The sequence below is a fragment of the Phalacrocorax aristotelis genome, chromosome 6, assembly GCF_949628215.1.
Source record: "Phalacrocorax aristotelis chromosome 6, bGulAri2.1, whole genome shotgun sequence".
Lineage (NCBI taxonomy): Eukaryota > Metazoa > Chordata > Aves > Suliformes > Phalacrocoracidae > Phalacrocorax > Phalacrocorax aristotelis.
Genome location: NC_134281.1, coordinates 23,277,819 through 23,294,014, shown reverse-complemented (window position 1 = coordinate 23,294,014; position 16,196 = coordinate 23,277,819). Strand labels below are relative to the sequence as shown.

General features: G+C 40.0%; 1 protein-coding gene across 3 annotated transcripts in view; it reads right to left on the bottom strand.

Moving 5' to 3' along the window:
* Positions 1–16,196, bottom strand: part of FGD3 (FYVE, RhoGEF and PH domain containing 3) — a 118,847-nt gene that overhangs the window by 45,982 nt on the left and 56,669 nt on the right. For all 3 annotated transcript variants that reach the window (XM_075096635.1, XM_075096636.1, XM_075096637.1), the window contains 3 exons: positions 13,366–13,536; positions 7,343–7,511; positions 5,600–6,197 (listed from right to left, as the gene is read on the bottom strand). In XM_075096635.1, coding sequence (XP_074952736.1) covers positions 5,600–6,197; positions 7,343–7,511; positions 13,366–13,536 — 938 coding nt within the window. The remainder of the gene's footprint in view (positions 1–5,599; positions 6,198–7,342; positions 7,512–13,365; positions 13,537–16,196) is intronic.

The window sequence follows — 16,196 nt, the reverse complement described above, 5'->3', positions numbered from 1 at the left end:
TACATAGCACAGGCACTTTTTAACCTCCTGACCTTCACCATCTGCAACTCGGTGTATATTTCAGAAAAACTTGCTGACATCTGCTTAAATACCAAACAATGGCTGAACAGACTCTCAGCTTGAGCTCAGTTTTAAACAGTGACTCTATCTTCAGACTCTATCTCTGCTAGTGGCAGAGATAGGCATGTTTTTCGGACTAATTTGCAACGTATTTGCCTTTCAATGGATATAACATTTTAAATGAAGTAGTAGATTAATTAAATGTGAGGCAGTCCCATTCTTCTAACCTTATTTTGTGCCACAGCAGGACAGCTTTAACAAAGCCTGAGCCATAATTCAGTTCACCATGAACAAGGTATTTCATGGTCCACGTTTCTAAAGAAAATGTAAAACAAATTTGCAAACTCAAATGTGCATTATATTCTTTATGTAACAGCGTATTTAAGTCTTTAAGTCACACCAGTGAAGCATATTTAACCTTACCAATGAAGCCCTGGAAGAACAACATGCCATTTACACGGCACATAAATGACATAGAAATGTAAAATATTTGTAGTCTTCCACCCTATGCAGAGTTTAGGCTGTTTGATTCTTGTAAGTATGTTTCAATCCTGCTTTACCCAATGTGCTCATGGACTGACTGCTTGGCATGGCCATGGCACATTATGACTGACATCCACAGCCATGCATTACAAGTGTGCATCTACTGCAAGTCTTGTTAAAATAGTTTAGCTGGTGGGTGACAAGAAAGGTGAGGAAAGGGAAGCAGTAGGTGTTGACTTCACGACACAGGAAGCTCACTCAAGTGCTCAAAGCAGCAGTCGCACGATGCTCTTTTACTTCTCTGTGGAAGGTTCAAAAATTCATTTCCAGCTGTAACTGTCCAAAAATCGTTCTAAAGAAAAGGGGAATGCCAGCCTGAAAACAAACAGAACCAGCTTCTCATAAAGGTCAGATTCACACCTGTGGTGGGAATACATTTGCACCTCAAATACCCCAATCCGAGACACAAATTGGGGAATAGCACATGCTGAGCTGACTTGTGCTATTAAGTGGCCACAAGTGCATCACTGCTTCCTGTGAATCCACTCACTGACCTGGCGGGGCACCCCACCGAGCACGCCTGGGCCACAGATTCACAAATGCAAAGACTGACCTGGCTATCACAAAAAGCAAATTTGAAATCAAAATTTAAAGTAAAAACCAAAGGATCGATATGAGAAAACTTGGGCAATACCCTACAACAACCGTTTTTCATACAACTGGTTGTGCACAACCATATTCAGTCAGCATCTCTATCACAAGAGGCTTTCAGCAAATCCTGCAAGAAAGCTGCTGGGATATGGCTTAAGTTAAAATCATATATGGTTATGCTTTAAAACCCCACCAGTCTTCCCTACAAAGAACACAGGAAGTCCCAGAAAGATTATAGATGACTTCCTACTCAAAAATGCTGAAAATAATATGCAGTATTTATCCTATGCTTGGTCTTCTTTGATGTATTGAGATCTCATCTTCCTTAAGGTATTTAAAAAAATAAAAGACGATGAGAACGTATCTCCTTTTTTTTAACCAGCAGTATGACTAAAACATTGACCTATGCAATTTTTTTTGAGAATACACACAGGAGATAATCTTACCTAAAGGTTTGAATTGCAGTACTGCAGGCCAAATTTTCAAACAAAACTGTGCAATGAAATTAGAAGTGAAATTCCAGCTATGTACAGGCAGAATGGACGTGTGTGTCAGTGACTGTATGAGGCCCACGTGGGCCTCATTATAACTACTTTACCCAGCAGGAAGAAGGACAGATGGTGAAAGGCATTTTTTGGTGATCACTAATGAGCACATATTATTCTTAGTGAAAAATTTCTAAATAGAAAGATATGAAGAAGTGTTAACCATCTCAGAAGCATTACTTTGTTGCTTCCAGGCAGTCAGCAAAAGCCTGGGGTGTATGACTACAGAGCATGACAGTCTCTCAGTCTCACTTTTATATAATTTTTTTTTTTGTAACCATCAAGGTTAATGTGCCTCAGTTCTTGGAGCTCCTGACATTTTCTGAGACATTACTAAAACTAATAAGCTCCCCTTGTTCATTTTCATTTTGATAAAAGATACCTGGAAATCCCAGTACGTCACTCCTGAGATTTTAAAACATATTCTAATAATTGTGTGCTTATAGTAAGACCTGTTAGACTGTGCTGCAGACTCCCAAAGGAAGCAACATCACACTGCAGAGCTAAGCCTAGACTAAATAAAACAATACGAGTCATGTATCAGGCAATGTTACGTCACTAGCCACAGAATGTGTAAAAGCTCGGCAGGTGGATGGAGAAATATCTGAAGTATAAAATTAGAGAAGAAAAAGCAAATCTGATTTTTTTTCCCTACTCAGGTTTATTCATTACCTTCACTTAACTTCATATCCTAGGAGTTACTGAGCCATCATTAAATCATTCTGCAGCTGTACTTCTTATGCATCCTCCTCCAACTATAACAAAGCTTTCTGGAAACTTGTATATTTAATGTGAGCCCTGGTTACCTCTGTTGTGCAGCTGTGAAGCCTGGTACTAAGGCTAGGAAGTGGGAAGCACTAGAAAGATGCTGGCTCCTAAGAAAAACCTTTCTGGAGGAACTGGGGTCTCCCCAGCTCTCAGGATAGCAGCTGCTGCCAACTGAACTCTCTTCCTTCCAGTGGTACCTGGTTTTCTGGAAAATTACCAGTTTTGTCAAGGGTGGTGTGAACTTCCAGCCTAAGAATAACCACTGAAAAAGTCAACTTTGAACTGTGCTGGCTGTCCTCACTGGAAGCCATGGCTCTTTACCCTAACCCTTAGTCCAGATTTGTTGCCCAAATCTGCGACAGAATCAAAGGGGAGAGTGGGAGGATGATGTGGACACCTAACACACAAATTGGCTTCACATGCCTCATCCCCAGAGAAGGGCACAATCCTTACACTACAGAAGAGGCAGCAGATCTCTAAGCCTTCCCCCCGCCACGTGGCTGCAAAAACAATGTAACTTAGTGTAGCTTGGTCAGTGTCAAAAGTGCCTTTTTGAAGGCAAAATTAACTCAAAATCCAAGGTAGAATCTGAAGTGCATCAAATAAATGCACTTCAGGAAGAAGAGTAGCACAATAAAACAACAACAACAAAATCTTCCTCTAGAGAGCTCTCTCTTTTATATATTCACCAAGCATGCTGTAGAGAAGTATAACCACATAATTCTGTGTTTTATCAGCATTATTTCATACCATATGGATACTTAACCTAAGAAGCAAGACTTAAAACAGCCATCAAAACTCTGATGTCTTAAGAAACATTGCTATTTGCCAGCAAAGCACTTCTTAATCATATGGAGAAGTCTTCTGCTTGGGTTTGCCACAGTTGGTTTGATACTACGTTCGTAGTCCAAACAATAAATTTAATTACCAGATTAAACAATCTTTTAAATGATATTTCAGTTGCACACATGCACATACATACATATTATGAACATAAAACAATTAAACTATTTTACAGAGTGTGTATGTATGTATAAACACACACGAGGGAAAACCAACAGCAGCAGGCGAGAAGCCTGGCACCGTGACAGTAATGCTGCCCATTTGAGATGTAAACAAGCTTTCACCCGCAGACTACTGAAGAGATACCAGATGTCAATTGATCCATTAGATGTTGTGTTAATAGATGCTAATAGATAGATGTTAATTGCAGTTTCCATCACTAAGATGTTTTCTGCCGATGGCTCCATTAAATTCTTGCATACAAGATAAAAGACAGAGGTCTCCTTTGGCAGTACAGACCCTGCAGTCCTGCTGGATCCCCTGATTCATATTGCCATGGATTTACTCCTATGCAAGCCCAAGGCAATCTGCACTGCAGCCTCCTGTGCCCAGGTAGTCATGTCCGATGTACGCAGTGGCAAGGCAAGGCTGCCCTCCCTGGCTCTCAAGGAGGTGGAACAAGCCACAGGTTCCTCCTCCTGAATCCACACCAGCTGCCAGGTGGGACTGCAGACCAGCAGAGAGGCAAATGAGATCACATCATCCCCATCTACAGAAAGCAGTTGGGTTTGGCCAAATAGACCTGGTTCATGCAGCCCTCACTGCTTCCTAGTCTGCTGGGTCCTTTCCACTTTCCTCTCACTACCTGGCAGGTTTGACATTCATCAAATTTGCAGAAGCAGCAGCACGGCACTTAAGTACTGACGGGTCCCAGGCTACAAAGGCAGCATCTGAAGACCATGAATGGAAGGTGAGTCCAGTCACACCAGGCTGAGGTTTGAGATAAAGCAGCAGGAAGAATGGCAGCATAAAGCAATGCACTCATGAGAGAAAGTCTGGGCTTTTTCATACCTTCCTGTTGGTATGCTTGCCTCATCAGGCTGTCTTCTACTCTTCGGAAACAAGGGGACACCACAGAGCATTAGCTATATTCCAAAACTGTACTTGTCAGCTCTGAGAGACAGAACTTTCACACCACATACCTGCATGCAATTTTCATCACTGTCAATAGTCACTGGCCAATTTGACCCAGAAGCTACTGAATGACTTTTACCTGCCACATTTCCCAAGGGACAAGTTCTTGACATACACAAATCAGAATATATCTGGTGATTTCAACAGAACCACCTGATTTGCACAAACAGAGGTGTGAACACTACAGTTCACTAGCTACATTTCATGAGTTGCTCGTGCTCATCATATTATTTAAAAAATAAAAAATCCAGAATATTAACTTTACTGTCACGATGGATGAGGAAGAAAAACCCCGAACTACCTCCAAACACAAATGAAAAACCTCTCCAAACAAAAAGTGGAATATTTTGCACACATTTTGCTCAAAGTGTCTTCTGTTTTCTTTTTCTGGAAAAAATCTAACCCATTCTATCACCATTATTTCTAAAAATAACTGTCTTAGTAAACAAGATAACCAAAGGAATCTATCATTAATCTTACACAGCTGCAGCAAATACACAACAGCCTGACTACATTACTCTGGATTCAAGGAAAATTTCTTGTAGCTACAGTTTCCTGAAGAGCAATTTGATAAAACTACCCTTTAAAACAACTTCTTTGCACTCAAAGTAGTCACACCAATAGAAGCATAGGCTCGGGAGGGTGGTGGGAAATTGCTGTTAGAAGAGATTTCCATCAAGCATGCCCTTCTAGGATGCAAGGCCCGGACCCTGCAAGATGCACCATCCAATTAGCCCCCTGCATATCATGGAGCCCCACTGAAAACATGATCTAACAACTAGAAGCTGAATCTAAACAAATCCAAACAAGAAACGTAAGGTGTGAGTCTTTACCTACAAAAACATTTAACTTTTAACCACTTACCTCTGGCTGTGATGGGTTCTCTTACATGAAACCTTTTAAATGAAGACTGTGAACCTTTCTAAAAGATACTATCTAGGTCAGGAACAAGTTATAACCTGCATCAAGCAGGAAATGATAATGACTGCTGTGATCTCTTGACATAAAACAAACAAACAAAAAAATCCCAAACAACGTATGAAAGTGATGCAAGGGATCTCTGGCCACAGGCAGGAACTGGTTTCAGAGCACTTAATAGTAACAAACTACCTTACCTTGTTTACATCCAAATACTCTAACTTCGGCACTTCTGCTGCCTCTTGTTCCTCGCTGCTTCCTTCATCAATGTCACTGTCTTCCTCCTGCATGGAGTCTCTCTTCTGCTCCACAGAAGAAGGTTTGGTGCCCTTTTTGTCAGGTTCCATCTCCCCCGGGTTCCCAGCCACGCTGGACTTCTTTTGCTCCGCACCTTCTTCGCTAGGGAAAGTTTCTCCTGCCACGCTACAAGAAGGACTGTCAATGCCACTGTCTCTGTTGGGAATTTTACCATTACTGTTCAGTTCTGCAGTTGAGTCTTTATTGCTAAGCTCTCCAGAGGGCTCTTTGCTCACATTTACAGCAGTACAGCCTTCATGACTTTTATTATTGCCTATGCTTAGCTCTTTAATTTTCATTATGTCTGTGTTAGATAGATCCACGCTGCACAGTATGTCTGGCTCATTTTCATCTGGTTCACTTTTTTCATTTGTGGAAGAGCTGCTGGAAGCTACCATGTCACAGTCACACGAGCTTGGCTGTTTGGATGAGTCCAGGCCAGGTTCCATCTTAAGAGTTAAATTTAGCTGGTTTCTTTGAAGAATATGTACAGGTTGCCTGTGGGTGAACAGAAAGCACCACAGTCATTCATATTAAACTCAAGAGCTTTCAAAAGTGCCCCAAAAGAGAGAGGGCCTGATTATAATTTGATTCAAGTTGTGTTTCTTGCACCCCGCAACAATCCTAGGAGGCAAGTGTGTGTGTATCACTTTAATAATATACACCCAACAATTTCTGATAAAAACACACCATCCCTAGCCGTAAGTTTTACTGAAATGGCACCACTAGAATCCTGGACCTTTAATACTCCCCTTGTTGCCCTGAAGAACAGTCTGGTTTGAAGGTTTGGGGACGGACCAATCATCTTTTAAAAGAAGCATTTGGTTGTGGTTCGTTTATACAGGAGCTCATGTTCTTCAACAGAACAAAGCCTTTGCGGCAAGGTATTTTCTGCCATGAGACAGGATGTTTTTGAAACACAAGAAGGCACTACTTTTTCTTTTCTCTTCTTTTCAAAAGACACCTTACCAGATTCACTCAGGTGATAATACACTCCAAGGCACAGTACAGTATCTCTGTCTCCAACTCCCTCTTTAAGAAAAAAATCACTTGGCTCCATCAGGCAGATTTGCTCTTGAGAGAGAATTTTCATTTGTAAAACGAGCTGGTTTTACAGCAAAATACATATATTTTATCCTATTTAATGTCTCTTATATATGAAAGTTTCTGAGGAAACGCTGTTCTACATGACGTTGTTTCACAGTACATTGCAATTTAACTCTGCCCTGCCTCCAAGAAGCAAGCTAACAGTATGTCTGACATTTATTGAATATTAGAAAATTCAATTATTTTATATCACAATAATGAAGTACCTATAATGCAAAAACCAATCCCAACATCAAGTCAACTTACTGAAAGCAGACTCTGGGCTACTTGTTTCTGGTAGAACGCTTACCAAACTCAGCAAGTCTTAAGCTCCTTAAGAACAACTGTATGTTACAAACTAAAAGTCATTGAAATACATGCTTTTATAAAAAAATATTAATAAAACATTTTGTAGTCAGTCAACTTTGCATTTCCAGTAGAAATCATCCCAAGAGGAGTTTCTACGTGACAACTATAATTAATGTTTTCTATTGTTTATTCTAAGTTAAAAATGCAGAACAGGGACATTAGAGCAAATTTGGAAAAGCCATATTTACCTAATGCTTTCAAATTTCTCAATGAGTGTGTTGACTCCCGCTGATATTGGTATTTCTTCCTCTCCAGGCGCTAAGCTCCTTGAAGACTTGGGATCAGCTGGCAGAGGCCGAGAAGGCGCAGGAGGAATTCTTTCCTGCCCAGGTTTGAGATAGACAGGCTTAGGAGGTACTAGTAAAAGAGAGGGGAAAAAACAGGAGGATAAATCTCCATCATCTTTATCCTAAAGTGGGAACAAAATCCAAGTGCTCAATGCAGAATGAAGAGTATGCATTCCTTCACCAGCCTTTAAAAATTGCATAGGCGCAGGCCCAAAGTATTTCTTACACCAAAGCAGACTGCTGTATGCTAAAGAAAAATGACAGGCTTTTATTTTGTATTTCTACAGCTGTATCAGACGTGTTAACGAACCAAGCAGCTTGCAGAACTTTACCGCTTCCTTATTACCAAACAGGATGCACAGCTCATACTTCGTTTTTGCAAATGTGCTCACCATCTCAGTCACACTAACAAGTTTCCCCTCCCATGACTTTTCAAAACTCAGGCACTCTGTTGAACCTTACACTGGAGAAAAAAAGAAAACAAAACAAAACAAAAACAACCAGCCAACCAAAAAAAAACCCAGCCGAAAACAAACCACCAAAAAACAATTCCACTGTGGATTTCAGTGCCTTGTGTTTGCTTGGTCAAAAACACCACAGGCAGAACATAATAGCTTTTCTTCCTTTCATTCTCCCTCCCCCATCTCTTCTGTGGTGTAGTCTTCATAAATTTCCTTCCTCTTTTGGTTCTACATTGAGTTATATATGATATAAATAAAACACATGTTGTAAGAACGTACACATTCTGCTTAAGAATTCACTAGGCAGTATTTTAAGAAAAATATAATGTAATTTAAATGTAATGTAATTTTAAAAAATTTATTCAGACCTTGTATTGATGGGAGAGTAAATGGTTTTAGAAATACGCAAGCAGTAACCCGTGGCAACGGGTTCATACGCTGTTACAGTTTCATACAGTGAAAGCAACCTCACACAGGCAGACCTAACACTAGAAGGCAGGAAAACCAACTGCGCAATTACTCCCAAAGCATACACTAGTTGGAGCAGCGCTGCCAAGTATCCCCTCTGGTCTAGACTATCCAAAGAGTTAACACATTAAATGAGGAAACTCTAAATACATGTTTTATTAAACAACATTTTCAAGAACAATTTATTTCAAATATTTCCAATTTTTAAATGGTCTGTATGGCACATCAGCATAATATGATTAATATTGTAATGGAGCTTCAGTTAGCAACTGTTCCAAATGTAATTTCAGGGTTACTTTCTTTAGGAGGCTAAATGGAGGCATATGCACCCAAAAAGCCAATTCCTGTTGCCCCTACCCTGCAGAAGGCTCTGCATCTATTTTAAGGTCTGCATCAGCGTCCCTGCTCCAGCTATGGACAGTTGTTGTCTGAGGTCAGTGACGAAGGACTGTTGAAGAGTTTTTGAGTTCTATGTCAGATTTTAATCTACTTACATTACTGAATTTATTTCAGCACCAAATAATAGAAGCAAATCTTCTAAGGATTTGAGCTTTAATGGGATACTTCCTATAAAAGGACTGATTTGCCCAGTCTCCAAAAACATCTGGAATTCCTGTCTTACAACAAAGGTGTAATAGTTCAATTTTGGAAACACCACCACAAAACCTATCTTACATGGGAATAACAGGTAAGCAGGAAAAGAAAACAACCTGGCATATAAATGAGATGGTGGAGCTCTATGTTTTGTTCACCAGGTTTTCAATTGCACACTGCATGATCAGTGAGTACCCGGCCATGTTTCTCCTTGTAAAACCAAACCAAAACAACACAACACAACAACAACAAGAAGAAAGTATCCATGCAACCATCTGGCTTATCTAGCCAGAAAAGGCAAGCTCTAGACTCTTTACAGAAGGTGCGTAATGCAGCAGGCAGACAGGCAAGAACCTACCCCACATCCCCTATATCAGGCCTGTCAGTTTCAGAGCAGTCCACAACACTCAGAAGCTGAAGTTCGCTGCCAAAGTGTTTACACTAAAAGCAGTGGGTGTCACTGCTGTCTTGCCTGTCAGTGGACTCTACCTGAATCACCTGAGACAAGACACTCTGCACTGGACAAAAAAAAAGGAGGAAAACACTTTAGTTCTGAATTTCTATTTACTGAAATAATTTTGAGAAATGGAGGCATCAGCATGGAGGCAAAGCCTCTGACCTTATCAAGCACTACTTATGAAGCAAGATTTAAACCACACAAGATCACAGAATCATAGAATGGGAGTCAGAAGGGACCTTTAAAGGTAATCTAGTCCAACCTCCTGCAATGAACAGGGACATCTTCAACTAGAGCAGGTTGCTCAGAGCCATGTCCAACTCCAGAGCTGACACAAATCCCCTGATGTTCAGAATTTACAAGGAAGCAGTGTTACATATCACAACACAGACTTTTAAACTCAAAACCATTCCAGACTTCTATGAAAGAGTGAAGGAAAGATCTGCACACTAAGAACAAACAACACTAGATGAGCTCACCAGTATGTGTGCCATCATCATAAGTACTAAATGAAGTCAGCCCTGGAAAAAAGTAGGTGCTGCTTTTAGGAAGGGATCCAGAACCCAAAGTACGAGCCCAAGAAAAACTCCTGCTCATGCTCTGAAGCCACCTTCCATGAGTCCCAGCCATGCAGGAACCAATGCTGCTATTTTCTGACTCCAGGTCCCAGCCACAAAGCAGCAGGACCTTGGATGCAGCTTCCAGTGCCCGTCCTGCGCACAGACAGGTAAACTGGCGGAGAAAAGAAAGCAAGCCAGCTGCACAGAAGAGCTACTAGTATTATGGAGCATGTTTCAGGTGGTGTGTGAAGCCATGTGCTGGAATTGGTTTTTCCCAAGTCCTCCACCTCCTGAAGGTTTTACATAGCAGTCCATGGCTATTTGCAGGAGGCAGAAACCAAGATACAAAAATCTTTGCTGCAGAAGGAACAAGTGAAATAACAAGAAGCGGCGGTACAGAATTAGAAAAAGGAAAGGCAAGGTTAAGTATGTGGGAGAAGTTATAGCCCAAGCTTGGCCCTGGGTCTGTGAAACAGCAGGGAATAAGGACCCTTCCCTCACTGCATCTCAGCCTTTGCATTATTTCAGTCCCTTTCAGTCCATCAATTTTCTCTCTCTCAAGTGCCTCCTCTAGAGTAATATGCAAACAGCCTACACATTTATTAGCGACTTGATGGAGGCATTCCCATTAATCATCCCAGTGGTGCTGAGTCTGTCATGACTCACTGGGAAAGCTGGGAGGACCTAATAAAGAGAAATTTAAGTGGTGTGAGTCACACTTGCAGATTTACTGACTTTCGTTAAGGTCCCTTGACAAGAAGGGACCTAAAAAAATACAGATGATGAAGCAGATTATGAAGGGTTATCCCCTGGGAAGTGAATACAGTCAAAAAAAGGATAAATGATAACAGCACAGCCTTGGGTCGGGGTAGAAAGCTGCTCCTGGAGTCTCAGGTGGTGATGCCAGCACATCCCACCCAACAGATCAACAAGAAACAGGCTTTAATGATGCATCCAGGTAGCTCTAGGGAGAAAGCCCTGGGAATAAAGGTTCTTGCATAAAAATACCAACAAAACACTGAGGAAAGATGCTGCAAGGAAATGCACTGCAATGTCACAACTACTTTTTTTGGACATGGCCATCAAGAGGAAGCAAGGATGGTTTACAGGAAAAATATCAACTTCAATACAGTCAATTTAATAACAACAGGTTGTGGGGTGTTTTTTTATTTATTTTGACAATTTCGTTTTCCTGGAGAGGCATGAAGTGTTTTCCTTTCTTTGCTGGGTATACAACCCATACAGTAACCTGAGGCCAATGAACTATACAAAGGATAAAAGCCATTTCAAATTTACAAAGTCAACAAAAGTGAAGAGAAAAAGATTGTACCATCTTCCCCGCCTTCCAAAGTATTGTACATATTGTTCTCTACTGTCATATGTAAGCTAACTGCAGATACTTTTTAAAAGCAGTTTTATTATAAATAAGTGAAATAATAAAATCATTATTTAAAATTTATGACAACGAAGTGTCTTTCAGGAAGATGACTGGCACATCCATGACCAAAACTTGTAATGCTGATTTGTAGCTTTGGCTAACGTGGCTAAGTCTGAGATATTATGTGGTCTGATTTTCTAGTATTGGGTACTACACAACAGTCTGTCATGGGAATTTTCATTGGGACTCCCATTTCTTCTTGGACTGCTTTTACAGTGACATCAAGAAGCCCAACAAACTGAGTTCTGTCAAAAAAAAAGTAACTAGTCAAGTAAACATTTTACCTTTGGGTGTTTATTTCACCTCATTAACAAATTTCCATCCTTTTCAGAGCATTAACCAGCCAGTAAGATACACTGACTTCTTTGGTTCTAAGCTTATGGCTGTAGTGGAAGAGAGAGCTTGGATGTGTATGAGCAGCAGAAAGATGAAGTACTACCTATCTCAGTGATAGAAATAGATTATACTAATCTACTTGGGTAACTTTTAAGCATGATTTGAATCAAGCTAAGTAGGCTCACTCCAACTTTTCTGAAATACTTACGCATAAAAACCAGGCTGTCCTCAGTAATTGGAAATCAGTGCAATCAGTACAACAGCAAAGGATATACAGCAGTTGAATTAATTCAACTTCTTACTGAACAGACACTTCTGCTATTCTTTTCTATCGTTAGTATTAACAACATTCATGGAACACCCACTAATTAAACCTGGACAACCAAGACCTCAGGGTAAAAGCTCCATAAATACACAGACCTTGTGAGATATTTCAGGTATGAACTAGTATACTAATTTAACATTTAAGGTCTAATTCCAGAGTCAGAAAATACAATGCTTTCTTTGCAGTTGTTTAAGGCTAAATGCGTATCAGAAAATCACTTTTGTGTAGGCAATTGAATAGTGAGGGGGTGGTGGTGCAGAGGGTCAGTTTGTACAACACACCCTAATAGTGACCAAAATATCTTTTCTCTTTTTCTTGCATGACAATGACCATCTATCACATGGACATGTTCCTTAAAAGAATTTTGGTTTATGAACTTAGTATCTTCTTTGGGCTCAAATTCCTTTGTTCCAAACGCCTCTGCATCTGCAATTACCTTAAGGCCATTATATACCCATTATATACAATATTTTAACCACTTCTGCAAAGCAGGGGGTGGTGGCAGTGGAGGCACTTGGCAAATTGACATTACAAAGAGAGACCACATGTCATCTCACTGATGGCAAAACATGAGAAAAAATTTATCCTCTTTCAAGGAATTTACTGCAGTCTCTTTTTAGCTTTCAGAAGTTTTAAGGAAGAAAAGCCTAGGGAGACCAAAAGACCTGCCTGGAGACCAGCTGGAACATGCTTCTTCCTGGCTTCTCTTCTACCTGGCTTCTCTTCTACCATACTTTGGGATTACACCTATTTGACTATGAATATGGCAGGTCTGCAGAATTACCACAGCCCACATGCTACCCTTGCGTTTGACTAGTTTGGCTCCTTTTTCTCATTTTTAAAATACATTTGTTTCATTTAGGCATTTCCTGTTGCTATGCATAGTTCTTACAATAAATGGAAAACATACTAGGTTTAAACAATAAGCTATTCTTACCTAAACACTTTTTACAAAAAAAAAAAAAAAAAAAAAAAAGAAAACAATATTGCTAAATTAAACTTACACTTCACAGCTGCATGAGATATAACGACAGTACAGGAAATATAAATTGACAGGTTAAGTATCTTTTATTCCTGAATCAATTTCTTCTTGAAGGCTTCCCTAAGAAGTTATCCAATGTTGGAAAAAGTTAAGATAATATAATCCTAACAGCTGTACCTGAACCTTAGAACATAAAAATAAGTCTTTTGCTGTGACCTAAAATTAAAACAATTAATTTAAAAATATTAACACTTCATGTGCAATAGAAGCTTGTACAACTGCTATAAGGACAAAGCCACTTGCCTTGGGGTTTCTGCAGAGGATGCATTTTGGCCAGTGGAGTTTTGGTTTTGGGCTTCCTTCCAGTTTGATGGATACATTGCATTGGGCTCATGTGCTGCAGTTCCCCACATGCTTCCAACGCCGGATTTGAGTCAATGTGACATTTGATTTGGAAAGGAGAACAAGGGCAACCTGAGGGGGGAGAGGAAAAAGTCAGTATTTATTTCGTTCTATTAACCCTGAAGAAAATTTGTGCTATTTATAGAAGCATATTACTCATCCAAGTTCCTGAGGAAAGGGAGGGGGTAGAAGATGGGTGAGCCATTCACTCACAAGTTATTACAATATATCCAGCCATAATAATCACGTCAAACTAGCTGACTGGTAAGACAGCTGGAATTTCACTAATCCTACCTTTAATTAATTACTACTGTACTATGGACACCCAAACTGAAAGAGTAAATATGAAAGATAAAAACCATTTCAAAAGTATTTATCCAAACAGAAATACAAGTGACCCAGCATACAACACGATGCTATTTGGTAAAATACACCTAAGTTACAGTGCATTAGAAGTGTGTCCTCTGAGGGGGGAATGGTACAAGCACCATTCCTTCAGGAAATTTAATCATTCAAGCTGCATTTTACCACTATTTATTATTCCTCCTTATATAAAATATTAACATTTCTTCAAAAGGCTCCGATTTAGAAGATGCCATTAAAATATGATCCAGTGGGAAAACAGAGAAAGAAGTGATTAGTATGTTTGTTTGTCTTTTAACTTAACATTCTTGATTTGTTCCTGTAGGCACTGTGGAAATAAACCCATATATCCACTTCCACATAGTAGACACCGGATTTTTTGATTTAGGTTTGTTTTGGACTTGTGACAAGCCTACAGTGACATGAAATCCTCACGCCAGCTCTACTAGTGTGTCATAAGAAGGCAAAAAACCAGAAGAGTTTAAAAGGACTGCTGTTCGAAATTGCTGCATATGAACACATGAATATATATGCTTCCAGCAGTTCTGAGAAGCAGAAAATACATCAAATGTAGAAATTTGACCACTAATCCATTAAAAAAATATGGTAAAGAAAACATGACAAGCATTCTTTCCATAATCCCATTTTAAAGTGGACTAGCTGAAACTACCAGCATCTTGCTGGAGCAAGAGGTGACCAGCATCATGTAGAAAGGATTCATCTAAATGTGAAAAATCAGTCTTCACCTTCCTGTGATGTGTTCAAGAACATGGCATCAGCTTCACAAATGCAACCTACTCTTGGCCAGATTTATATCAAGAACAAAAACTGAAATGACAAGTACCTCTGTCCACATCAACTAAATTATCCTGGGTTTATACTAATGGTATTAAATTAGGATGTGACCTTTTGAATAAAGACTTAGAAATCTGATCTGTACAGACTGCTTGGGAAGATTAGCTGAGACCTGCTCTCAAAACTTTCACAGCTATACAGATGTTTTTCTTTTTAAATAAGCATAAAATATTGAAGTCAATTTTGCTGACAAAAATAGATTCAGATGGCACTGATTTACTATTTACTGATTTACTATTTACTGATCTGACACCCAAATATACAACCCCTGAATTCCTTGGTACAGCTGCCTGTTGTTGGTGTTGAAGCTTTGTTAGCATTACTACCATAAAATCTGCTTTTCAGCAGATCTGAGACCAGCTATTAAAACATTCTTCAAGCTGAAACCAGGAATTTGTAAGTACTAGGTTTTATTCAAATATAATTTCACTTATCAGGAAAATGCAGTGAAAGTAGAGTACATTATTAGAGCAGATTAATAGATTATTGCAAACACATCATCACAGAAAGAGCTTACACTGATGCCTCAGCTCTGGGTACCAAGAGCTCCCTGTGACAGCAACAGCAGTGCTGCGACAAGCCAGCTTTTTAGGGAAAGGACTGACACTTCTTCCTTATTAACAGTAGCTCAGCACAGCAAGAAATTAAAATAGTGCACAAGCTCTAATTCAAGAAAATAAAAAAGGCAGCATACAGAAGACAGTGTTTCGGCAGGTATTGACCAAGGCCCGTGACTGGAAGGCAATCTGGCAATGTTGTATTTTCCTAAAAATTACTGTAATGATCCAGTTCTCAGTGGACAGAACTCTGTACCTACAACAGTTGCCCAGAAAACACCTCTAGCCATGCTATATTGTTTGATCATATGAGCATGGCACTGGCCTCATCTCTGGCGAGAGCTGAAGCCACTGGGAGATGCTGGACATGACCGCAGTCCCCCACTGTGGCTGAGGGAGAGCCACAACTCCTCCTGTCCTCAGGTACTGCATCCCTGGGGTATCCTCAGCTGGGCATCCTAAGCCAAGCCCAGCTACACCTGTGCTGACTTGGGATCAGGTACTGGCTGCCCTAAGTGTTCCCTGTTCTTCTTCATCCACTGCTATAAAAAAGGACTGTCTTGTTGGTATCATTTTGTAAAATTTCAAAAGGAACTAATCCAATTCCTTTTTATGTCCTACTGCAATCACCGTTGTGAAAGCAGGTCTGACAACCTTCCTTTCTTTCTTACTGATAAAAATAAGAGCTAGGGGTTACTTGCTTGCTTTCAAGTGCATGACCACCAGACACCTCTTTTATGTCTAGGCTAAAAGCTCTTATGACCTGCTTAAGTTACGGAAAAGTAAAGCGCTTTGATCCTTATTTTATAAATCCACATGCAAGTTTTTCTCCTCTACTGCATAATCCTGTCAAACAATCACGGCACGAGATCTTCCACTGGTAATGACTTAACAAATGCATCCATCTTGCCTGAAACAAGCTCTGAACTCAGCTTTGAATGCTCCAGGGCTTGTGCT